Source organism: Oryctolagus cuniculus, chromosome 14 (genome assembly GCF_051225735.1).
Source record: "Oryctolagus cuniculus isolate XC-2025 breed Fujian yellow rabbit chromosome 14, ASM5122573v1, whole genome shotgun sequence".
NCBI classification, from domain to species: domain Eukaryota; kingdom Metazoa; phylum Chordata; class Mammalia; order Lagomorpha; family Leporidae; genus Oryctolagus; species Oryctolagus cuniculus.
The window spans coordinates 40585164-40611792 of NC_142880.1; the positions used below are offsets into that span (position 1 = coordinate 40585164).

The 26629-nt window shown below is 43.2% G+C and overlaps 1 protein-coding gene across 6 annotated transcripts in view; it reads right to left on the reverse strand.

The window, feature by feature from the left end:
- Positions 1 to 26629, reverse strand: part of CTNND2 (catenin delta 2) — a 993743-nt gene that overhangs the window by 256825 nt on the left and 710289 nt on the right. For all 6 annotated transcript variants that reach the window (XM_089312616.1, XM_051853868.3, XM_051853869.3 and 3 more), the window contains one exon: positions 11183 to 11315. In XM_089312616.1, coding sequence (XP_089168742.1) covers positions 11183 to 11315 — 133 coding nt within the window. The remainder of the gene's footprint in view (positions 1 to 11182; positions 11316 to 26629) is intronic.

The window sequence follows — 26629 nt, forward strand, 5'->3', positions numbered from 1 at the left end:
TCATTTTCCTTTGATATCATTTGTCTTCAAAATGTAAGAGAAAAAACAGGTGGCATTCCTGGGGACAATGTTTTATTCCTGATATGCTTTCCCACCACCATGAAGATGATGCAATGTGTAAAACACAGAACTGAGAGTGTGTCTGCATAAGAAAGAACAGGGAGGGCTGGCAGGTGCTGCTTTCCTCCCTGGTGTGCAGGGATGAGAGGAGCCGGCTGAACAGTCTTAAATGGGAGCTGGGAAGAACACCACTTAGTTCTGGTAGAATTAAAAGAAGAGAGTGCCAGGCAGTCAGTGAGTCTGCAAGGTTTCCCTGGGATTGAAGGGTCATGCGGACAGGGGTGTCTACTGCTTACCTTGTATTTCCCAGCCTCCCGAATCCATCCAGTTTGGACCTGCATTACCTTTCCATCCCATTCGGTTCCCACATGGGGTCTCAAAGCTTGCCTACCTCTCTTAGCACCGGCACTGCCACTGCACCCATTGTTCCCTTTTGTCTTCATTTTCCTGGAACCACTGCTCCAGACAACAGGTTGTATCCCCTACGGTTGGTAGCAGCAATGGTGCTGGTGCCACTCCCACTCCAGAGCCCACAAGGAAGTGGGTGGGGAATCCACCCCTTTATACTCTATGGTGCTGGGGATAAGTTCCCAGGATTCCTACTAGAACATTCACTGCCTGACCCATTAACACAGAAGGGTTGGATGGAACAGTATTATTCACCCACTGCTGATGTTTAGTGACATTTTGGCTTAACAAGGCTTTGGTGTGCTATCCTGGGACTGTGGTCTCCTTATGCATCACAGCTAACAGGGAAAATACATTTCAGCCATTTAATTACTTCAAATAATATTTGGAAATTAAAGACAGTCTGTATAGATCCATCAGAAATACAGAAATCATTCCATACATATAATTAAATACAAATCACAGAGGAGTTAATGCCTACTCAATGTTTTACTTATTATGTAAGAGGCAAATTAATTAAGCATTGTAACTACAGAAGAGCAATTTGAATTTTGAAGAGCTCTTAACAAAATAGATCATTTTCCTTTCTCTTACATTCAGAGTTTGGTTGAAATTGCATGAAACCAAAGAATCACTGTAGAATGATCACCTATGGCCTTTCTTGAAACACTTAAAAGTATATGCAACGATGAAGTGCACCTAAGAGGGAGGAGATCTGACAAAACATCTGTGTGATAGTTTTGGTACAAAGACATATTTCTTTCCATCGGAATCTGATACTGAACAACTGAATGTGGCTGAGCTGGAAACGTGCCCATGTGGGAAGCCAACGGAGGCTGCCATTCACATTGGCGAGACTGTTTCCCTCTTGGGCGTCTGGTTCCAGTGGTATCAAACATTTCCAAGATGGCACACACAAAAGTCCTGAGGTCAGAGTTGTTCCACACCTGCAGTGTCACCGGATTGAATCTTTAGATTTAGAATGAAATGGAACAATAACCTTAGTGAAGTCAGAAATAGAGCCAGAGGCTCAAAGAGGGTGAGTCCTGGTTCATTTACTTAAGAGTGGATGAATGAAAGAGAGGCTACAGAAATACAGGTGTGAGTACAGAACTGCCTGGCATCCTACACAGGAGGAGTGAGTGTGCTCTATAGCCTGCATGGACAGAACCTTCTTGCTGCTTCTGTTGGTATTTTGACAAAACGTTCATTGTAGATGTGTGTTGCCAGGGAACCCTAGAGAAGGTTTAGAGGGGGAAAAATAAAAAAAAAAAATGACAGCTAAACAAGATGCTTCTTCCTTGCTCAATGACTTAGAGACTACTTACTTGGAAACAAGGCCTTAGGGCCATTGAGTCAGCAGTTCTAAGAAGCAGTGTCACCAGGAGGAGAGGGCCAAGGTTTCTCTGTGTCTTCTAAAGACTCCAGGAAATGACCAGTTCTAGCTGTAGAGGTTTGGGTGGGAGACAAAGTTGGACTGTGTCCTTGGGGGAGGGACTGGGTGTTCAGGGAGGGGCCTTCTTTCCTAAAATACTCGGATGGTACAGGAGCTCTCCTTCAGAGTGCATCAAGGAAACAGCACAGTGAGAAGCACCCAGATGGGAGCTGAGTTCCCCATCCGGGGGTGCAAATGCTAAAGGGCTGACATTTAGGCAGGTGGTGCGTTCACTACGGAAGGGCTACAAGCCATTCTGGGGAGTGGGCAGATAAAAAGATCCATTCAAGCAGAAGGGGACCATAGGTCAATAAAGAAATGCAATTAAAATAGCAAATCCAGCCAAGAAACTTCAGAGATTAGAAAAAGACGTGCTGTAGCACTGTTCCAGAGTCGTGACCCAGTTGCTGTCCTCACTCATCTCTGCTGTGCAAAGAGAAGCTGGCGTCCTGGGTGGTTTTAATTAGGGTTCTCGCACGAGGCAGGATTGCTACATTTGATCACATCTGATTCTGTAACTTTCATCCATTTTTGATTACGAAAATGTTCTCACTCTAGTCCAAAAGAATTAAGTCTGTCTATTTTATCACTTCAATCTTTCTCCCCAGACCCATCTCCACACCCACCCTCCTGCAGCAGGCCAGGCATGAGCTCCGGTTCCCTGGTGTGCACCTGCAACCTTCCTCCCTGTTCTTTCTCCTTTGTGTTGTGGGTGAGAAGGAAGAGAGGCTTCCTTTGTCCCAAGGCTACTACAAAAGTGATTTGCCAAGTGGCTGGAGCCCTGCTGCCCCTAGAGGGCAGCCTTGTCTTTGTTTTCAGATATCCACACTTGCCTTACCCCTTGCTGTCACAGCCCTGCAGGAACCTGACTAAATCCCCTACCTGCCTCCCCTCTGACAGGTGCCGGTTTCCACGAGGAAGAAATGAACTTGGGGGAATACAGCCCTTGTTTTCTCCCAAGGCTCCAGCAGCACAAGGAAAGTCACCATCTCAAGGGCTCAGCCACCTGTCATTTGGGGAAGGAGATGTCAGGCTTCCTTTCTGACTGCTGCCAACACACTTTAGGGGAGGTTCCCCTCTTTGCATCCAGTTTTCCTCAATGTGTTTCTCTTTCCCTTCAAAGTTCTCCTGTTAAACTTCTCAATGGAAAGGGCCGCCAAACCAGCCGTGTCTCTCCAACTCCTGGAGAGACCAGGATCTTCCATCAAGAACTAAGCTTTCTTAGAACTTGGTCCTGGTAATCATGAACTAACTTTCTGATGGAGCGTTATTGCTGCTGAAATCCAATCACTGACCTCCGGACCCAGAGAAGCCCTCATTTGCACCTCCCCTAGAGCTGTCATTCTTGCCTTTGATGCTTCCCTGACATGTGGGAGGGAAGGCCTTGGTCAGAGGAGTGTCCAGTCTCTTTAGCCTTGGGGAAGATGGCCAAGACCAGGATAAGTCTCTGGATGGCCAAAGAATGGCTATGACTGGCTCAGGTTCAGGAAGGAATGGAGGAGGAGAATAGAGAACAGGGAAAGGAGTTGGCTGCAGAGGGCACAGAGGAACCAGAGCAAAGTGCAGAAGAAAGGGATGCACACAGCAGGGAAGAGCAGGTGCAGCCACACCAGGCCTGGCAACCTTGCTGTGCCATCCTTGCACCCATGGACCTTGAAGAAGACAGTGCAACCTCATCACCACCATTCAGCCTCTCTGGATACCTTTGTCTCTGCTTCTTTCTCCACTCTCCAAAAGACTGTGATGCTGACTTGCCTGCTGAGTTGACGGAAACCTCTGTGGCACCGTCTCTGTCCTAGTTGGTTGTAATTCTGTCCCAGCCGTAAGCAGTGCTGTCTACCAGTTATGTCCTATGTTGGGGATGACGCATGGTCCTTTCTGCTTGAAGCACTGGCCCAATAACTCTCTGTCAACTACTTCTATCATTTTTCACATAGGAAAGACCAAGCGTTCAGAAAAGTTAAAAAATATATATTGGGCCATCTTCTTCATTCATGCTGGGTTAGCTTCCTGAAACGACAGCGTTGCCTGCAGTTCACATATCACATCTCTCCTGTGTTCACAAAGATTGGAGACTCTGGAAAGCCTGGACTTTTCCATAGAGTAACTTCTCTACCACGATCTAATCCTGGAGCCCTTATCACATTTTCCACTTGGCAAGAGCAGGTCTCAAAATGTGAATGATGACATCAAGTAAAGCCAAACATGGGCAAACAGTCTGGCTCCAAAACCATGAGATTGATTTTACATTCAACTCTTGGAAAGAAATTTCTCTCATTCATATTTACAATATACAAGGGTATTTGGTAAAGTTCACAGTAAATGAAGTTAAAAGATGAGATTATTTTGGTGCCATTCTTTTTTAATTCTGGCTTAGGAGAGGTCTTCAAATAGTTTGCAGAAATGAAAAAAGACCTGGGACTGGTGTGGTCGCATAGCAGATAAAGCTGCCGCCTGCAATGCCTGCATCCCATATGGGTGCTGGTTCATGTTACTGTTGCTCCACTTCCAATCCAGATCCCTGCCAAAGGCCTGGACAATCAGTGGGAGGCAGCCCGAGTGTTTGGGCCCTTCCATCCATGTGGGAGACCTGGATAAAGCTCCTGAAACCTGGCTTTGGCCTGACCCAGCCATGGCCATTGTGACCATCTGGGGAGTGAACCAGCAGATGGAAGTTCTCTCCCTTGCTCTGTCCCTATCTTTCTCTCTCTCTGTTATTCTGCCTTTGGAATAAATAAATCTTTTTTTTAAAGAGATGCCTGGACTAGCAATAAGTCACATCCCATAAGCCCTGGCCCTGGCTGGCGGTTGATACGTGTTCTCTCCCAGGGATATATGGAGTCTTCATGTCATTCTGCAGTCTGGACACTGATAGTCACAGAGGTAGCCAGAAGGGAGTACAACAGCCAGGGTTCAAGTACAGGCAGCTGACCCCAGAGCCTTTGCTGTAAATGAACTGTTCACTGGTACTGACACTTGGAAAACAAACACAAGCTCTTTTCCAAAAATAAATAAAAATAAAAGTGGAACATTTCATGAGAAAGGAAAGAGAAGCAATGACACAAAAGTAACCAACTGAAAAGATGGACAGCGCCTTCTCTTGAACTATATGAGGTAGAAAGGACGAAGAATACAACAGAAATTATGAGGCACTTGAAGTGAAGTAGACAGGAACAAGTCTAGCTTTTTTTTTTTTAAACATATGAACTGTTCTAAATTGGTCTGGATAAAATCTAAATTATGGGGGAGGGCAAAGCAATGCAGAAACAACTCGTGTTCTCCTTAAAAAATATATAATGCCAATTTGGAGAAAATTCATATAAATGATACAAATATATTAAACCTATGGACATACATGGAGCTGTAAATACACACACACACACACAAAGCAGGAGACTGTAAAAGATTGTCATCCCTAAATCTGAGCTCTCCTCCCTCAGTTCTAAGTGATTATGACTTGGGATGTATTTTCTGGCCCCCTCTGGTTTTAAAATTCACTGTAGTCAACCCTGTACGAAGCAGGCAGGTTTCTGTGAGCCCCCAGGGCTGGGTTTTAAACATTTGCTAAGAATTCTCGAATGCTGTGAGTTTACCTTTTCATCGTTTAACACATACTGCCCTGTTAAAAACCGTCTGCCCAGCTGGTTGGGGATTCCTTAAAGGCAGGCTCTCTACATTCATAATATTTGGATCCTCTATTAGCACAAAGCAGACTATCAATAAACTGAAAATTCCATTTCTTTAAAAAGAACAATGCTTCATAGGAGGCAGTGTGATCACATAATTAGGAAGAAGTTCCTGGGGAGTTAGGAAATCACATCATTATTGGTTTCCTACAGCAAAAATTCTCATCTCAGAACTGTGTGAGTTTGCTGTACAGGATCTTCAAGCACTTCAGCTGCCTATTTGAGACAGCTAGAGCCAATTTTTCACAAAACAAGAGGTGATCGGATCAAAATCCTAAGTAATTCTCCATCAGTGTTGGTCAATGGACATTTTTGTCACAAAGAAATGAGCATTAAGTCAATGCTTTTCACATGTAACATCATAAAGGTTGAGATTTTTAAAAAGGACATGCTGTAGTGGTCTTAGGGTTAAAAGTTCACACACTATCAAAACATTTAAATATTTAAACTTACTAAATCAATTCAAAACTTTAATCAATTTATCATAAAATATTTTAAAATAAAATTTAAAAACACTTGAAAATGTGCAAAGGTTTTTTAATCTCTAGAAGACACATTGCCTTGAATGCCATGATCTAGCATGCAAATGCGTGGACAGGCTCCTATTTGTGCATAACTGACCGGGTGTGGATATGACTGATAGCTCAGTGTGCCTCCTCCAGTGGTGCATGAGACGACATGGGGAAAAATTCAGATTAATACATAAACTGAAATCCTCACCACCCAAATCACTGGCATCTAAATATTCTCATTTGAGGAAGAGATCTCAAGAGAAACCAAGAAAGGCTTTGTGAAAAACACTCAAAGTTATCAACACTGAGGGGTAGGCACTGTGGCCCAGTGGGTTAAGCCTCCACTTGGGACGTCCTCAGTCCATGTCAGAGCACTCAGGATTGAGTCCCAACTCGGTTTCTGATTCAGCTTCCTGCTAAGGCACTTTGGAGATAGTGGAGATGGCCCATGTACATCCTGCCACCCACATGGGAGACGTGGATGGTACTCCTGGCTCCTGCCTTTGGCCTGGCCTAGTTCTGGATATTATGGGCATTTGGGGGAGTGAACTAGTAGATGGAAGATATATATATATATATCTCCCACCCCTTGTCTCTCTGCCTTTCAAATAAATAAATATGTAAAAGACTTTACAATATTCCCAATGCTAGGAACTTCCTAAAAGATGCTAGCAGCCCATATACCTGAGCAAATTTCTACATCTCATAATTCCTCACTAAAGATCAGCATGTTAAGACATTCCCAAGAATTTAAGAGACAGTTAAAATATTACTGCCTATGGCAGGCAGAGTTCCAATATTACTGACACCTGTCCATGCTGCCTCTGCCTGTTAGAACAGGGGGACTCACCTGCCTTCAGATATCCATTAGCTTGTGTGAACCACACAAACGTGATGTGCCCATGGCAATACCCCAGACCTCTTCCAGCTACCAACTTCTTGAGTTTTTTTGTCAACAGCTTATCTTGTGATCTTATCTCAGCCTAGCTCTGAACTATGGCCCAGGTGATACCCTCCTGTCTACATATTTGCACAGCTTTAGGTCTTGGAAGTATTTATAAATCAACGTCCTACCCTGCGTCAAGGCACCCAGTGGAAAACAAAGGCTACGTCAGTCACTGGAAGCTGTTGAGCTAGAAGCCACTCTGCCCTCTCACTCAGTTAGGAGACTGTCTCAGATCCAAGTTCACTAAGACAGTAGGAAAAGTTAGGGACAGGGCTCTCAGCTGCTGATTTATGGAAGTGAATTCTCAACTTTATACTTATACGATCCAGCATCATTTTGAACGAAACTGAATTTCTTGGCTTCATTATATGAACACTGTACAAAGCACTGTAATAAGCAGTGACAGTGGCATGATTTATGGGCCTCCACATATAGGATATTTAATTCTACCTTTTGCTCAGTGGCCTATCCATTGTGTGAGCTAAGTCAATACCAATAATGAAATGTAGACTGAAGGGCTAAATCAATTCAGTAAAATGCAATAGGAAGACTAGAGGACTGAGTAAATTTGGAAAGGCTGGTGCCTGCAAAATTAGTATTTGGACAACAGGTAATTACAAAAATCAATACCTGTATATGAAAACATGACAGGCAGCCATCCGTCACAAAGAGAGAGCCAATTACTAACAGTGTGGGCTCTGATTGGGATGAAAGGGCAGCACAGGTCTGCAGAATCCTTATCACAGTTTCCACATGTGTGTGTGTGTGCATGGGCATGCACGTGCATGCCTCCGCACGGGACTAGCAGGAGGAGAGAGAGGGAAACTCTACATTGGTCACTCTGCTTCTCATCTAGGCCTATGTCCCTCACTCCTCCAGCTAACCCTCACCAGCTTCCATTCACTCATCAACTCGGTGTCAGGGGTGCCTTTGGTCCTACAGCAACTTCCTTCTCATTCCAGTCTCACAGGCACGAGGGGAGCATTATTGTGAGCCCCCTGCAGTCTTGGAGGTGAAGTGCAGGGATGCCATCAAGGGTATGAACTGCTGTGCTAACAGCCAGCTGCTAGAGGATGCTCCACACAATGAGAGGTGACACAGGCAACCTCAAGGGCACTCCCACCAAAACAAAACGAGTATACATACACACACACACACAATACACCTACATGTGTATGTGGACATATATGCACATTCACATATACCTGTGGACACAGACATGTACTTACACACATGTATACACAGAGATGCACATTATTACACACATGGATAGACACAGAAATATCCATGGATATACAAATACATACAAGTGCCCACATAGACATATTCTTATATACATGTACACAATACATACAAGCATAGGCACACTGAGACATATACACATTTACACACAGATGTCAACATATACACAGGTAAACCCATACACAAGACACATGTACATAAGACACACATACTGTACACACGGGAACACACATGCATGTGTTTGCAAGTACATACATAACTCAGCTAAAACAGTAACTTCGGTGGCTTAGCCACATTCATAGCCAAAAGAGGCTGCAGGAGTGGATATTTCACCGCTAATGAAACTGCGTCCATTGAGTCACTGAACTCCTGCACTCTACAAAGAAGGCAGCAGTCTCTATTCCAAAGATGAGAAAAGCAGCTCCAGAGGACAGCCAACATGTGTATTCAACTGCTGGTGAGCAGGGAAGCTGCTTCTGCCTGGCACGAAGCGTGGGCTTGTCACCCTTCCTGGTCTGGCTCCGTCCTGCGCAGGCACTGGCAGGAATTCTCACCTAGCGACACACAAGGTGTCCCCAACTGGTGGGCAGCACCACTGTGGAGAGACCTCCAGGCCAGGCCAGGGAGCACACACGTGGAGCCAGCTGGACTGGGGAGTGAAACTGTGCCCTGTGCCTCATGCCCCAAGGTCTGTACTACTGGGTGGGGGCTCCTTGGAGCATAAATCTCACTCTGTTTTTCCAATGGTTAACTTCTGACAGCTTTGGAGCCTCACCCCGCCTCTTCCCCTCCTTCCCTCCACAGGCAGACACAAAATCTCTGGATCTTTCTCCTTTGGCACTTGCAGGAGGCTGAGTTCCTCAGGCCTGTGTGGAGTGTGAGCCTCCTCCCCAACAACACCAACAGCCCTGCCAGGCTCCCTTCCAGAAGCTCTCTCCAGCCAACTTTGGGCGTGCTTGGGCGTCACTCTGCTCACCATCAAGCCTCCTTATGGGAGTAACACTCATATTCCACAAACGTTCCTTTTTATACCCTCTTGGCGTGTGAGTGACATCAGCAGTATTGATGGCAGAACAGAATTTTGGGCAGGACTCCCTTCTACTTACTTGGCAGGGGGGCACAATAACATTCCTGATTCAAGGTCAAGCCAACCAGCACTTTCACGAACCCGAGAGAAGCCCACAAACCCATGACTTTTGAAAACTGATTTGTTTTGTTTTCTATTATAAACAGAATGGCAATGATACCTTCCACCTGGGACAGGAGTCATATAACTGGACTGTGTTTTGAGGTCATTTTAAGAGTGGGTGTCCTGGTCGGCGCTGTGGCTCACTTGGTTAATCTGCCGCCTGTGGCACCGGCACACTGGGGTTCTAGTCCCAGTTGGGGCACTGGATTCTGTCCTGGTCGCCCCTCTTCCAGGCCAGCTCTCTGCTGTGGCCTAGGAGTGCAGTGGAGGATGGCCCAAGTGCTTGGGCCCTGCACCCGCATGGGAGACCAGAAGGAAGCACCTGGCTCCTGGCTTTGGATCGGTGCAGCGGGCTGGGCATAGCAGCCATTTGGGGGGTGAACCAACGGCAAAGCAAGACCTTTCTCTCTGTCTCTCTGTCTCTCACTGTCTAACTCTGCCTGTCCAAAAAACAAACAAACAAACAAACAAAAAAACAAAAAAAAACCAACAGTGGGTGTCTTTTCACATCTCAAATTTATCTTAGATTGTATTTTTTCCATCTCTAGATGTTGGCACCATTGACATTAGCGGCTGGATAATTCTCTGCTGTGGGGACTGCCCTGTGTTCAACAGCATCTTGTGCAACAGCCCTGGATCTCTGCCACTGGATGCCAGGGAAACCCCACCCCCCAACCAAGCTATAACAACCAACAATGTCTCCAGGGACACTTCAGGAACAAAACTGCACCTGGTTGAGAACCAGTCTCTATATTCCTTCTGCACAGAGATACATGATTCTTCTAATGAGAGTGGATGTGGGCCACATCTTACATGATCCATGGGAAGACAGATGGATAAATCATGATAAGCTACTAGGCAGCAAACATCCCGATGCAAGCAAGCAAAATCAATAACAAATGACAATTATATCTTCAAATCTCTTCTTTCCACTCATAAACTAATTTAGACTCATCCTCAAAATTGCTTACACGCTATGGAGAGTTGACTCGTTACAGTTTACAAGATTTTTTTTAAAATGTGATTACTCAGCTGCTTATATATAAATGCTTCTCCTTTATCTAAGAAACTTCCAGAAATATCTCAGACACACACTGCAGTCTGTCCTGTAGAGGACTGTCACAAACCAAGAGCAGGTTACAAATCAGCACACGATGGACATAGCCAACCAGTGTCTGTAATGGATCACACACATCCATATTCTATCCAGTACTATCTTGGCAAATGGCTCAGAATGCCTGGGTCTAGCACAAAGCCCTTTGCCCCGGCCTGAGGGTCCCAGAGCATCAACAGGACAGGGAGGTCATAGCATGCATTGGTTGTGATAATTTTGTTGTAACTTGAGGACATGACAATTGATGCTCTGTAGTCCTGCAGGATTTGGGGCAGAGAGGACTCCCAGGGATGGCATTGGAAAAAGGAAGACAAATCATGTCCAAATCACAGCATCTGACAAGCCAGTCTCTGCTTATAAGAGCATGCACCTCCAGTCTTCTACTGCTCAGGATTCAAGTATTTAGAACATATGCATGTGCGTGGGTACCCCAGTTAATTAGACGAGAAGTGCTGTGTGTCACGCTTAACTCTGCATTTTGAAAATACAAGTTCAGTTCTCCTGTTTCTTTCCCCTTTCAGCATTATTATAAAAGATACAAGTGCCCAGGAATCTGACAGCAGTCATAGGGAAACCCAAGGAGCACTTACCTCGGCTTTAATCTTATTGTCTCCAAAACAGAGGTGCTGTAAGTAGGCTGCAGCATTAGACTGGACCGAGGGAAACTGGTGTTGCAACATCTGAATCACCTCAGGCAGCTCTGGGTCTCTCCATCCGAATTCTCTGAACAAAAGGCAGGCAGGAGAACATGAGAGACCAATCTTGTCAACAGTTAACACGTGACTGACTCATGCACTGAGTGCAGGTAGGAGTTCCTAAGGAAATAACTCACAACTGATTGTTCTGCTTTTCTTACACAGGAACCCATTTAAAAGGGTTTTTTGACCAGCTCCCTGCTACTGTGCCTGGGAGGCAGCAAATGATGGTTCAAGTACCTGAATTTTAGCTACCCACTGGGAGACCTGAATAGAGTTCCTGGCTCCTGGCTTTGGTCTGGCCCAGCCCTGGCTGTTTTAGCCATTTGGTAGTGAGTCAGCAAGTTCTCTCTCTCTCTCTCTCTCTCCATCTCTCTCTCTCTGTCACTCTGCCTTTCAAATAAATAATAAGCAAAATAGGATTCTGAAATGATTTTCCAATGGAAATAATTTTTAAGTCTATATATGTGCACACACACATATATTGATTAAGTGAGGGAACTCCCAAATATTTATAGAAAATGTAATTAAAAGATAACTGTTTTGGTGTAAAAATTTTTGAAATCTGTGTATAATTTTTCCATAAAATGCATTTTCCATGAACTTTCTGATATCTTCACTATGCATGGATATTAATACTTTGGGCACTAAAGTTAATTTATCTTTCAATTCAATTTTCATTGAATTTTTGGAAATACCCTCATATAGATTATATAGATATATATGTATATATAATAGCCTTAAATATATCAACCAAAGATATTTGCTTATGAAGATTTTATATAAATAACTTAAAACAGCAAAAGATTTCACTAACATAGACATTGCCATTTGGGTTTAGTGGATAGTTAACAGAGGTCACATTTGTTCTAATATATTACTTCAACAGAATGACTCAGGTAATGCACTTAAGTAAATTACCAGACAAGAGAAAATATAAATGGATGGGTCCAGTCCAACATGTAGTGATAGCATGTGCTGTTGATATAATTGTCACTTTTACTACTGTTGTTCCTAGTTTCATGATCTCTTTAAAAACAGATTCTAGGATTGGTGTGTGGTGCTAAGCCGGTGCCTAAGTTGCTGGCATCCCATATGAACAACAGTTCCAGTTCTGGCTGCTCCATTTCAGATCTAGCTCCCTGCTAATGTGCCTGGGAAAGCAGCAGAGGATAGCCCAAGTCCTTGGCCCCCTGCACCCATGTGGGAGAATCGGATGGAGTTCCTGGCTCCTGGCTTCAGCCTGGACCAACTTCGGCTGTTGTGGCCATTCGGAGTGTGAACCAGGGATGGAAGTTGTCTCTCTCTCTGTCTCTCCCTCTCTCTCTGTATTTGCTTTTCAAATAAACAAATGTTAAAAAAATAAAACAAAAATAGATTCCCTAACAGATTCTCTGAAGATGATAGCATAATGACTAGATGACTTATAAAAGGAATTATTTATTTAATGAGTAAGGCTTATTCTCACAATATTAATAGATTTTATCTTTACCTGTATCCTCCTTTTTACATTTGCAGTACTCCAGGAAGCTGTTCATCTATTTACTCTTTTTTTTTTAAACTTTTATTTAATGCATATAAATTTCCAAAGTACGACTTATGGATTACAATGGCTTCCCCCCCATACCGTCCCTCCCACCCACAACCCTCCCCTTTCCCACTCCCTCTCCCCTTCCATTCACATCAAGATTCATTTTCAATTCTCTTAATGTACAGAAGATCAGCTTAGTATACATTAAGTATGGATTTCAACAGTTTGCTCCCACACAGAAACATAAAGTGAAAAATAATAGATGATTTTTTTTAAATGATGATGAAATCAGAGCAGACCTATTGTCATGTTTAATCCCAGTGAGAGTCAAGTTGGGAATTGATAATTTCTCTCTCTTTTTTTTTTTTTTTTTTTTTTTTTACAGAGGATCAGTTTAGTATGCATTAAGTAAGGATTTCAACAGTTTGCACCCCCATAGAAACACAAAGTGAAATATATTGTTTGAGTACTCATTATAGCATTAAATCTCAATGTACAGCACATTAAGGATAGAGATCCTACATGAGGAGTAAGTGCACAGTGACTCCTGTTGTTGACTTTACCAATTGACACTCCTGTCTATGGCATCAGTAATCTCCCTATGCTCCAGTCATGAGTTTCCAAGGCTATGGAAGCCCTCTGAGTTCTCCGACTCTTATCTTGTTTAGACAAGGTCATAGTCAAAGTGGAGGTTCTCTCCTCCCTTCAGAGAAAGGTACCTCCTTCTTTGATGACCTGTTCTTTCCACTGGGATCTCACTCGCAGAGATCTTTTGCCAGAGTGTCTTGGCTTTCCATGCCTGAAATACTCTCATGAGCTTTTCAGCCAGCTCCGAATGCCTTTAGGGCTGATTCTGAGGCCAGAGTGCTATTTAGGACATCTGCCATTCTATGAGTCTGCTGAGTATCTCACTTCCCATGTTGGATCACTCTCCCCTTTATTTACTCCATCAGTTAGCGTTAGCAGGTACTAGACTTGTCTATGTGCTCCCTTTGACTCCCAGTCCCTTCACCATGACCAACTGTGAACTGAAACTGATCCCCTGGAACAGTGAGATGGCATTGGTACATGCCACCTCGATGGGATTGAATTGGAATCCCCTGGTATGCTTCCAACTCCATCTATTTACTCTTAAGAAATATGCTATATTGAGCAATAGGTGCCTACATAAAGAAATTGGAAAGGCACCAAATAAATGAGCTTTCAAAGCATCTCAAGGTTCTAGAAAAACTGCAGCAAACCAGACCCAAAACTAGTAGGAGAAGAGAAATAATTAAAAGCAGAGAAGAAACCAACAGGATTGAATCCAAAAAATATTACAAAAGATCAGCCAAATGAAGAGCTGGTTTTTTGAAAAAATAAACAAAATTGACACACCATTGACCAAACTTACTATAAAAAGAAAAAACCCAAATCAATAAAATCAGAGATGAAAAAGGAAACGTAACAACAGACACCACAGAAATAAAAAGAATCATTAGAAATTGCTACAAAGAGTTGTATGCCAGCAAACAGGGAAATCTATCAGAAATGGATAGATTCCTGGACACATTCAACCTACTTAAATTGAACCAGGAAGACATAGAAAATCTAAAAAGGCCCATAACTGAGACAGAAATTGAATCAGTAATAAAGTCCCTCCCAACAAAGAAAAGCCCAGGACCAGATGGATTCACTGCTGAATTCTACAAGACATTTAAAGAAGAGCTAACTCCAATTCTTCTCAAACTATTCAGAACAATCTGAAAAAGGGAATCCTCCCAAATTCTTTCTATGAAGCCAGCATCACCTTAATCCCTAAGCTGGGTAAAGATGCAGCACTGAAAGAAAATTACAGACCAATATCCCTGATGAACATAGACGCAAAAATCCTCAATAAAATTCTGGCCAATAGAATGCAACAACACATCAGAAAGATCATCCACCCAGACCAAGTGGGATTTATCCCTGGTATGCAGGGATGGTTCAATGTTCACAAATCAATCAATGTGATACACCATATGATTATCTCAATAGATGCAGAGAAAGCATTCGATACAATACAACACACTTTCATGATGAAAACTCTAAGCAAATTGGGTATAGAAGGAACATTCATCAATACAATCAAAGCAATTTATGTAAAAACCACAGCCAGCATCCTATTGAATGGAGAAAAGTTGGAAGCATGTCCACTGAGATCTGGCACCAGGCAGGGATGCCCTCTCTCACCACTGCTATTCAATATAGTTCTGGAAGTTTTAGCCAGAGCTATTAGACAAGAAAAAGAAATTAAAGGGATACAAATTGGGAAGGAAGAACTCAAACTATCCCCCTTTGCAGATGATATGATTCTTAGGGGACCCAAAGAACTCTACTAAGAGACTATTGGAAATCATAGAAGAGTTTGGCAAAGTAGCAGGATATAAAATCAATGCACAAAAATCAACAGCCTTTGTATACACAGGCAATGCCACAGCTGAGAAAGAACTGCTAAGATCAATCCCATTCACAATAGCCACAAAAAGAATCAAATACCTTGGAATAAATTTAATAAAGGATGTTAAAGATCTCTACGATGAGAATTACAAAATCTTAAAGAGAGAAATAGAAGAGGATACCAAAAAATGGAAAAATCTCCCATTCTCATGGATTGGGAGAATCAGTATCATCAAAATGTCCATTCTCCCAAAAGCAATTTATAGATTCAATGCAATACCAATTAAAATACCAAAGACATTCTTCTCAGATCTGAAAAAGTGATGCTGAAATTCATATGGAGACACAGGAAACCTCGAATAGCTAAAGCAATCTGAATAACAAAAACAAAGCCAGAGGCATCACAATACCAGATTTCAGGACATACTACAGGGCAGCTATAATCAAAACAGCATGGTACTGGTATAGAAACAGATGGATAGACCAATGGAACAGAATAGAAACACCAGAAATCAATCAAAATATCTAAAGCCAACTTATATTTGATCAAGGATCTAAAACTAATTCCTGGAACAAGGACAGTCTATTCAATAAATGGTGCTGGGAAAACTGGATTTCCACATACAGAAGCATGAAGCAAGACCCATACCTTACACCTCATACAAAAATCCACTCAACATGGATTAAAGATCTAAATCTATGACCTGACACCTTCAAATTATTAGAGAACATTGGAGAAACTCTGCAAGATATAGGCTAGGCAAAGACTTCTTGGAAAAGATCCCAGAAGCACAGGCAATCAAAGCCAAATCTAACAATTAGGATTGCATCAAAGTGAGAAGTTTCTGTACTGCAAAAGAAACAGTCAGGAAACTGAAAAGGCAACCAACAGAATGGGAGAAAATATTTGCAAACTATGCAACAGATAATGGATTAATAACCAGAATCTACCAAGAGATCAAGGAACTGCACAAAAACAAAATAAACAACCCACTTAAGAAATGGGCCAAGAACCTCAATAGACATTTTTCAAAAGAGGAAATCCAAATGGCCAACAGACACATAAAACAATATTCAGGATCACTAGCCATCAGGGAAATGCAAACCAAAACCACAATGAGGTTTCACCTTACCCCAGTTAGAATGGCTTACATACAGAAATCAACTAACAACAGGTGCTGGCGAGGATGTGGGGAAAAAGGGACACTAACCCACTGTTGGTGGGAATGCAAACTGGTAAAGCCACTATGGAAGTCAGTCTGGAGATTCCTCAGAAACCTGAAGATAACCCTACCATACAACCCAGCCATCTCACTTCTTGGAATTTACCCAAAGGAAATTAAAATTGCAAATAAAAGAGCTATCTGCTCCTCAATGTTTATTGCAGCTCAATTCACAATAGCTAAGACCTGGAACCAACCCAAATGCCCATCAGCAGTAGACTGGATAAAGAAATTATGGAACATGTACTCTATAGAATACTATACAGCAGTAAAAAAAAAACAAAACAAAACAAAAAAAACAATGAAATCTGGTTCTTTGCAACAAAATGGAGGAATCTGGAAAACATCATGCTGAGTGAAATAAGCCAGTCCCAAAGGGACAAATACCATATGTTCTCCCTGATTGGTGACAACTAACTGAGGACCTAAAAGGAAACCTGTTGTAGTGAAATTGACATTATGAGAAACAGTGACTTGATCAGACCTTGTCCTGACTGTCAATGAACAACTTAATACTTTATCCCTTTTAGTATTTTTTTTTGTTCTACTTAATACTATTGGTTGAACTCTTTAATTAACACACAATTATTCTTAGGTGTTTAAATTCAACTGAAAATTGATCCCTGTTAAATATAAGAGTGGGAATAAGAGAAGGAGGAGATGTACAGTTTGGGACATATTCAACTGGACTTGCCCCAAACGGTAGAGTTAGAAACGTGCCAGGGGATTTCAATTCAATCCCATTAAGATGGCATGTACCAATGCCATCTCACTAGTCCAAGTGATCAGTTTTAGTTCACAACTGATCATAATGAAAGGATTATGAGTCAAAGGGATCACATAAACAAGACTAGTGTCTGCTAATACTAACTGAAAGAATTAAGAAGGAGAGAATGATCCAACATGGGAAGCAGGATACACAGCACACTCATAGAATGGCAGATGTCCTTAACAGCACTCTGGCCTCAGAATCAGCCCTTAAGGCATTCGGATATGGCTGAAGAGCCCATGAGAGTGTTTTAGGCATGGAAATACAAGACACTCTGGCAAAAAAAAAAAAAAAAAAAAAAAACAAACCTAAATGAAAGATCTCTGTGAGTGAGATCCCAGTGGAAAGAACAGGTCATCAAAGAAGGAGGTACCTTTCTCTGAAGGGAGGAGAGAACTTCCACTTTGACTATGACCTTATCTAACTAAGATTGGAAGTGGCGAACTCAAAAGGCTTCCATAGCCTTGGCGACCCATGACAAGAGCCTAGGTTGATTACTGACGCCATAAACAAGAGTATCAATTGTTAAGTCAACAATAGGAGTCACTGTGCACTTACTCCTCATGTAGGATCTCTGTCCTTATCTCTGTACAGTGTAAATTAATGGTATAACTAGTACGAAAACAGTACTTCACACTTTGTTTCTGTGTGGGTGCAAACTGTTGAAATTTTTACCTAATATATACTAAATTGATCTTCTGTATATAAAGATAATTGAAAATGAATCTTGATGTGAATGGGAGAGGGAGTGGGAGATTGGAGGGTTGTGGGTGAGAGGGAAGTTATGCGGGGGAAAAAGCCACTGTACTCCAAAAGCTGTACTTTGGAAATTTATATTTATTAAATAAAAGTCAATAAACATAAAAAAAGAAATATGCTATAATGGGGCCGGCACTGTGGGCCAGTAGGCCAAGACTCTGCCTGCCATGCTGGCATTCCATTTAGGCACTGGTTTGTTTCCCAGCTGTTCCTCTCCCAATCCAGCTCCCTGTTAATGGCAAGCAGTGGAAGATGGTCCAAGTGCTTGGGCCCCTGCACTCATGTGGGAGACCTAGAAAAAGCTCCTGGCTTCAGATCAGCTCAGCTCCAGTCACTGTGGCCATTTGGGGAGTAAACCAGCAGATGGAAGACCTCTCTCTCTCTCTGAGTACCTCAGCCTCTTAAATAAATAAATAAATAAATAATTTTTTTAAAAAAAGAAATATGCTTTCTGTCTATTCTAAAACCAAAGCTTGACTGACCATTATGCAAATGAATATTCTTAGATGAAATCCCCCTGCTCAGCCACTCAATCCATGGTCCTTACAGGGCCAACAGTATGGATTCTATTCCTGCAGTGGGGAGCCCATTTTTAACAGGGACATAAGAGAGCAACCTCTGAGACCACAGATAAAACACTTGACCCCACAAGTCACAGAAAGCTGCTGTTTATCTGAAGCGGAGGCTGGGAGAGAAATGAGGTGGCTTTGCAACAACCACATTCTACTTCTGGAGAAACAACTCAAAAGGAGGCATCCTGCTGATGCCAGGCCAGTGCTGTCACTGGGAACAGGAGTCATGAAAAATGGGCTGGGGAAGGAACAGACAGAGGTTCAGTGTCCTTGTGGACTCTAACCTGTTCTCTTTCTCTTTCCTTTATCACAACTGGTAGAAGCTGTCAAGAAAACCCTGACTCATGCTGATGTTTTCCAAATACCGAAACAATATGAAGTAGCTTGGCTTCGGTTTTATTGGAAAGATAAAGAATTTGCTTAATGTGTTTAAGGATTCAATACATTTCCATACTCTTGGGCAGATAGATGCACATTCTCCAAAAGACAGACAGAACAATAATACATTTGCTAAGAAATACAGTTAAACGGTTGCTGATAATGGACAAACTACTGAATCCTTCTCAGCTGTGTGATCACAGTAGAAAATAATTATGGATTTTAAATTGTGGAGCCTGTTTTTCTTTTTTAATTTAATTGCATTTCTTTGCATGACTCTAAAGTACCTCTGCAGCATTGAGATAGCACAGTCCTTCTCATAATAGTAGTCCTCCAGAATGATATTCTTCACGCAAATTGAATTAAAATCTACACAGTATCTGTAAATTAAAATTAGAAGTGTTACGTAAAAACACCGGATGGCTAAGATGAATTCAGGTGAGCCAGTGCTATTGGAGAGTGATTAGTAAAGAACTCATTTCAGTCTATTTTATTAACCAGATAGTAATTGCTCTATTAGACAATGGCTCATACAGCATATATCAAGAGCATCTTTCAAATAAGCTCCGTCTTAGGGACATTCAAGAGTACTTTTAAAAGTTTTTGGGAAACAGAATTAAAAGATGTTACTTTAGTACAAAATTTTTTTGATCCATAGAGGTTTTGCATAATACACAATTGCCATGAAATTCTGGCAGCCCCTTTTATAACTGAACTTCAAAATTTTTGTACCAATATAAACTTTAAATTTTATTGGCCATGAACTTTGTGCAGTACCACACACACACACACACACACACACACACACCCCTCAAACAGGTTTGGCAAACATTCCAAAGAAGCACACGTCCAAGAGGGTCTAAGCTCCTCACCCATGGGTCAAGGCTGTTACCAGCTCCATCCGTCCCCTGGCTCCAAGCCTCTGGAATCCCAAGTGCTCCTTGCAGCCCCACTTCAGCCCCCAGATGGAGACCCTCACTTTCACACATGGACATTCCCTCAGTCATTAATGAACTCTTCCCATCTGAGCCCTGTAAACACACAAAGACTAGCATGACTGCTCCACCACAGTGCTTCCAACACTTCAGAGCTCTCATTGTCTGGGGAGAGACCTGGAAGGATATTCCTATGGCCATGATGACCTCACTGGAGCCACCTACACTTCTTGGCACCCCTCCCCACCCCGACCAGTTCTGGCCACCCTGGCAGATGGGTGGGCATTGTTGTTGTGGTGGAATGAGAAGGCCATGCCAAGATGGCCACTGGCAAGCGAGTGTCAGTTACTCAGGAATGGCTTTGAATCCCACCTGGCAACGGCCTGCCTGGCAACAGGCTGTGATTGGTTGGGGCATAGACCGCTCCTTGACTGGATTGGCTGGTCTTGGATATATAAGATGTTGTACCAACTGAAATAAACGAGTCTGCGGGCTGCTTGCCTCAAGCCCGCTTTCACCCGACTCCCGGGGTCTGTGTGGTGACTCCGTGTCTCTTGCCCCCACCATGCTCCTCCTCTTAGGAACGAATCCACTGCAACATTGTTGAGAAATCAACTGCAACACATTGTCCTTGGTCTCTGACTATTATAGAATGAACACAGGCTCTGATATCATAGTAACTGACAAACACAGGACTTGAACACATGCTGTGTTTCTTCTGTCTCATACATAGGGGACAGTCCCTTAGTCTTTGCTGGTCTTGATTTCCATGCATCTAACACAGAGAATACTACCATTGATTTCATGGGATATCTCTATAAATGACAACATAAATGAGTATATGTGAAAATGCTTGGTAAAGAATTAAGAGCTAGATAGATTACCATAATTGTTACTCTCAGACTGCTACAAGGGATATATTTATTCTATTAAAATTCATATAATAGCATTTAATTAAAAAAACTCACAACCTTTTCTTGATATAGTCATTTGGACAGAATATTTAGAGAGTATAAGTGTTAACACAGAGAGTCCCTTTACTTGTAATAAAAATTGTACCCTACATCAAAGAAGGAGGTACCTTTCTCTGAAGGGAGGAGAGAACTTCCACTTTGACCATGGCCTTGTCTAAATATGATCAGAGTCAGTGAACTCAGGGGGCTTCCATAGCCTTTGCAGCTCATGACAAGAGCCTAGGGTGATTACTGATGCCATAAACAAGAGTGTCAATTTGTTAAGTCAACAACAGGAGTCACTGTGCACTTACTCCTCATGTAGGATCTTTGTCCTTAGTGTGCTGTACATTGAGATTTAATGCTATAATGAGTACTCAAACAGTATATTTCACTTTGTGTTTCTATGGGGGTGCAAACTGTTGAAATCTTTACTTAATGTATACTAAACTGATCTTCTGTAAAAAAAAAAAAAAAAAGAAATTATCAATTCCCAACTTGACTCTCACTGGGATTAAACATGACAATAGGTCTGATCTGATTTCATCATCATTTAAAAAATCATCTATTATTTTTCACTTTATGTTTCTGTGTGGGAGCAAACTGTTGAAATCTGTACTTAATGTATGCTAAACTGATCTTCTATAGATAAAGAGAATCAAAAATGAATCTTGATGTGAATGGAAGGGGAGAGGGAGTGGGAAAGGGGGGGGTTGCGGGTGGGAGGGACGGTATGGGGGGGAAGCCATTGTAATCCATAAGCTGTACTTTGGAAATTTATATTCATTAAATAAAAGTTTAAAAAAAAATGTACCCTAAAATTTTCTGACTCCCCCTTTGGAGGCAGTGTACAACAGTGGGCAGCCTCCTTTGCACGTGCCCAGACTCCCAGACTCGGCTCAAATCTGGCTCCCTCATTAACTAACTGTCTCTGCAGCCTGGGGCTCAGGTCTGGGTCTTGTCCACCAACTAGCAAAGGGAAGGAGGGCTCACTGAGTGGCTGCTCACTGTCATATTGAGATGACAATTCCTACCTTGGAGAATTGTCGGCATCATTGGACATAATGAGCAGTGGCTGGCACCTAGTGTGGGCCCCTGAGAAATGTCAGGTATGATATATAACTAGACAAAGAAGATGAGAAATATGAACCACTCTCAATTTCCTAAGAAGCCCAACTTATAACTCTCAAGTGTTACTGGGCTTTCCTTTAGAAATGTTAATGGAACTTGAGAATATGCAAATGTAACCTTTTCTCCATTACAACCTGTCACACAGACCCCACAATATTGTGACTAAATCCTCACTCTTCTTTGGACTAGCTGGGTTGTTAAAAATCACAAGGCTCAGCACAGACCTAAAACAGCAAACAGATTGAAACTGCTTGCAATCTTCTACTGGCACCGGAACCCAAAGAGCCTTGTACCTGTCATCACATTTGACCACGTTTCCCACTGCAAAGAGCCCCAGAGCCTCACAAGTTCAAAATCTGAGGGACAGAACTCACTTGGCTATAACTCGAACCATTTCCCGTGGGTACCCAGAGCATGGACACTCCCTCAGTCATGAATGAACTTCTGAATTCTAAGTAGAGTTTCAAGAACCATACTGATGTTGATTTTACATTCAGAGCCTTGAGGTGGCCTGTTACCTCTCTTGTTGATGGAGTTGGGAGGGGTGCAGAGATGGTGGTCACAAGAAAGTTAGATACAATTTTTCCCATTTGGAAAGCAAAGGGAGACAGAGAGAGGGGGAGAGAGAGGTCTTCCATCCACTACGCTCACCCCTACAATGCCTGCAATAGCTATGGCTACACCAGGCCAAGGCCAGGAGGCTGGAACTCAATCCAAGTCTCCCATGTGTGTGGCGGGGAACCAACTGCTTAAACTATCATCACTGCCTCCCAGAGTGTACACCAGGCAAGAAGCTGGAATTGGAAGTGTAGCCAGGGTTTGAACCAGGTACTCTGATACAGAATGTGGGTATTCCAAGTGACATCTTAACCACTGCACCAAATGTCTGCCCCAAGACATTTTTAAAAACAGAAAAATGGAAATATCTTATTTCTTATTGACCAAAGAGAATTTATTCAAAGATACACACATGGAAGATGTAATATCTTAATCCATATTCTTGGATAGTGGATAATTAAAAAAAATTTGTCCTATACAATTAATCACTTTTTAAGGGACTTTACACACACACACACACACACACACACACACACACTACAGCACTGGAATTATTACAATATAGAAAGCAAGTTCAACTATAATACAGTTTTTAGAAACAAATGGCTTTCTCCAAGCTTTACTTTTTAGAAAAAATATAGTTACCCAAACTGCATCATAAGCATTAATTCACTGCATCCTGGCTTCTGCCTGAAGCCTTGTGGTAGATCCACCATGGAGTCCCATTGACATGGGCTTCGGTTGTGGGACCTCCCAGCCAGCAACACTTCCCGCCTGTCAGATGGTTCACTTATGATCTGAAATCTGTATTATTCATTACATCTACCTCTTTTCACAAAACATTGAGGCAACTCACACAAACCATATACGATGATACGATAAAACTGAAATGAAAAATCAAGAACAGTTCACCCCCCACATTTGTGCATTCTGCATCCACGGATTCAACCACTCATGGATGGAAAATATCACTCCCCCAAATTCCAGAAAGTTCTAAAGAACATGTGGGGAGCAACTGAGACTAGACTAAGTTACTGGAATTAAGACTTATTCTATGCATCTGCTCTCCCACAATATGGCGCTGAGAGAGAGACCAAACAACTTCTACACAGCTGCCTCCAGTTCGACCAATAAACTGCAGGAGCTGATCCTGCTCCTGATTGGAGGAGAGCAGCATGCTCGGCGTGTGGGTAGCAGAGTTGGGATTGGTGGAAGAGGACTATAAAGGAGGAGAGAAACAACATGCACCAGGAACATCTGAAGGAACACCTGAGGAACATCTGAGCAGCCCCCGAGAGAGCCAGCCGGCGGTGTGCCGCTCCTCCGTGGAAGCGGGGAAAGCAGCAGGGGGTGCCGCCCCTCCACAGAGGTGGAGGGGTCGGCAGCTAACCCGGGACGGCGTCATTCCTCCGCGAGTGGGGGACCAGCAGCTAACCTGGGAAAGATCCGAGCAGATAAAAGAACAGCGCAGGGTCTAGTGTCGTTCCTCCGCGAATGGGGGAGCGACAGAACAAAAGTTGAATTTGCTGCATAGCAGGTACTATGTTGAATCTACACAAATGAAGTGATATGTAGGCATTATATTAGGTTCTCTAAGTAATCCAGGGATGATTTAAAGTATAAGGGAGTATGTGTATAGGTTCCCAGCAAATACTATGCTATTTTATATATGCACTTGAGCATCAGTGGATTTGGGTATCTGATGGAGATCCTGGAACCCATCCCTTATAGATACTGAGGCAAAAGCATGCCTAAAAGAATTTGATTGTTGCTAACGCCAAGGCCAGCATACTTACTGAATTTGCTTTAAACTTGACTCTTTCCTTACAAGCAGTCCTGCAAATAGGAGGAGTCACCAGAGGAGAGATGGGGCTATTCATATCAAGTGACAGCACAGAATCTCTTGGGGCCAGCACCATGGCTCACTTGGTTAATCCTCCGCCTGCAGCACCAGCATCCCATATGGGCACTGGGTTCTCATCCTGGTTGCTCCTCTTCCAGTCCAGCTCTCCACTGTGGCCCGGGAGGGCGGTGGAGGATGGCCCAAGTGCTTGGGTGCCTGCACCCGCACGGGAGACCAGGAGGAAGCACCTGGCTCCTGGCTTCGGATCCGTGTAGCTCCAACCATAGTGGCCATTTGGGGGAGTGAACCAATGGAAGGAAGAACTTTCTCTCTGTCTCTCTCTCACTGTCTAACTCTGCCTGTGAAATTAAAAAAAAACAAAAGCAGCACAGAATCTCTGTATCTCTGTAGGATTTGGAATGCTCAACACCTGCCCCAGGACTTGTGGCAGGTCCCTGGTAAGGACACATAGGAGGCTGATAAGTGGCACAACATTATCTGAGTCCTCACTGCTGGATCCGGTGGATGCTGCCTTACATGGCAAAATGACCTTTGCATAGGTGACCAAGGTAAGGATTCTGAAATGGGAGATGACACTAGGTTATCCAGCAGGCCCTAAACACCATCATATGTGTCCTTATAGGATGGAGGCAGAGAGATGTTTCACACAGAAGAAGAATTCTCTGAAGTAAGACGCACACCACTGCCCATGAAGATGAGAAAGTAGACATGAGCCAAGGAACCCTGCACTAGAGACCAGCAAGTCCATGGAATCAGTGTGCTCTCCAAGAAGAGTGCTGCACTTGTCACCTTGTGACCTGCTGACCCTGATTTTTGACTTCTGGCCTCCAGAACTCTAGGAGAGTAAATGTGTGTTGTTTTAAGTCACTGATTTTGTGCTACTTTTAGCAGCAGCTGAGGGAAATGAAGGCAACCGCCTATCTGGGTGCAGGACACAGATGTTTTAAGCCTGGAGGAGACCTCTGTGTGGGAGCAAGGAGGTGCAGGGAGCCTGCTGACTTATTCTAAGGGTACTACCTCCAACACCAATTCTGAAAGTCTTTCGTGTGACTTCTGATGGCCAGGGATTCTCCTTTATTGATTTACATGCTTCCTAATGACTACATGTCCATCTGTTTGGAGCTGCAGCTTCTGTGACCTTCAGTTCATTTCAATAAGGCCTGGTAGCTCTCACTTCTTGCATGCCCTGCTGGCTTTCTGCTCTCTGCTTTGTCTTAGGATCCAACCATGAGACCACTTGCTCTTCCAGCCTGTGTTTCCTGGGTAGTCACTGTGTGTCTAACCACTGGGGATACAGTACTGAACCCAGCAAAGGCTTCTGTCTTCAGGGAACTTATTTTGAAATGATAACTGGTGATTATTTATTAAAAGAGCAAACCACACTACTTATTAAATAATCAGAAAGAGGCAGTGCATGGAAGAGTATTCACCCAATGCTCATGCCTAGAGCCTTAGAATGTGACCTGATTTGGAAACAGGGTCTTTGTAATGTCATTAAGGTAAGGATGGAGATGAGATCATATTGGATTGAAGTGGCTCCTTGAGGCAAAGACAGTGTCCTTCTATGAGACAAAAGATACAGAGTCACAGAGAGAAGGAGCAGACTAGGGGAAGCACCTGCAAGGCAAGGGCAGCCAAGGGCGCCTGTGATACCAGCAGTGGGAAGAGAGGCACTGAGCCGATGCCACTCAGAGCCTCAGGAAGGAACCAACTCTGTGACACCACCACTCCCAACCTCTGGCTTCTGGGCCATCAGCTGTGGGATTTTGCTTTGGTTGCCCCAGGAAACTCTTGCCAGATGAGGGGAAAAGAAGAAAGCTGAGGGGAGACAAGGAATGATGTGTGTGTGTCTGTGTGTGTGTGTTGGTGTTGTTGTTCTAAATACAGTGATGAGGGAAGACTTCTCTGAGAAGGTAAGTATGACCTGAAGGTGGTGCCAGGTTGAGAGAATGTTCTAGAAAGGGACTAGGCATTTGCTTGGCATGTCAGGCAAGCTGTGAAGGGCAGCGGGTGGAGCAGAGCGCGTCCTGGGGGCCTGCTGGGAGAGGTCTCAGACCCCACAGCATACCGGGTGTGTTGGCCTTTGCAGGCCTGTGACTGCTGCTTCCAGGGAATGGAAGCCACTGGGCTGCCAGGGGACTTGATTCACAGGTTAAAGGCCATCTTGGTGAGGATGTGGATGGAAGCCTCTGTCCTACTATATAAATTATACGCCTAAAAGCACGCTTCCTGGGTGCCAGTTATAGCTGGA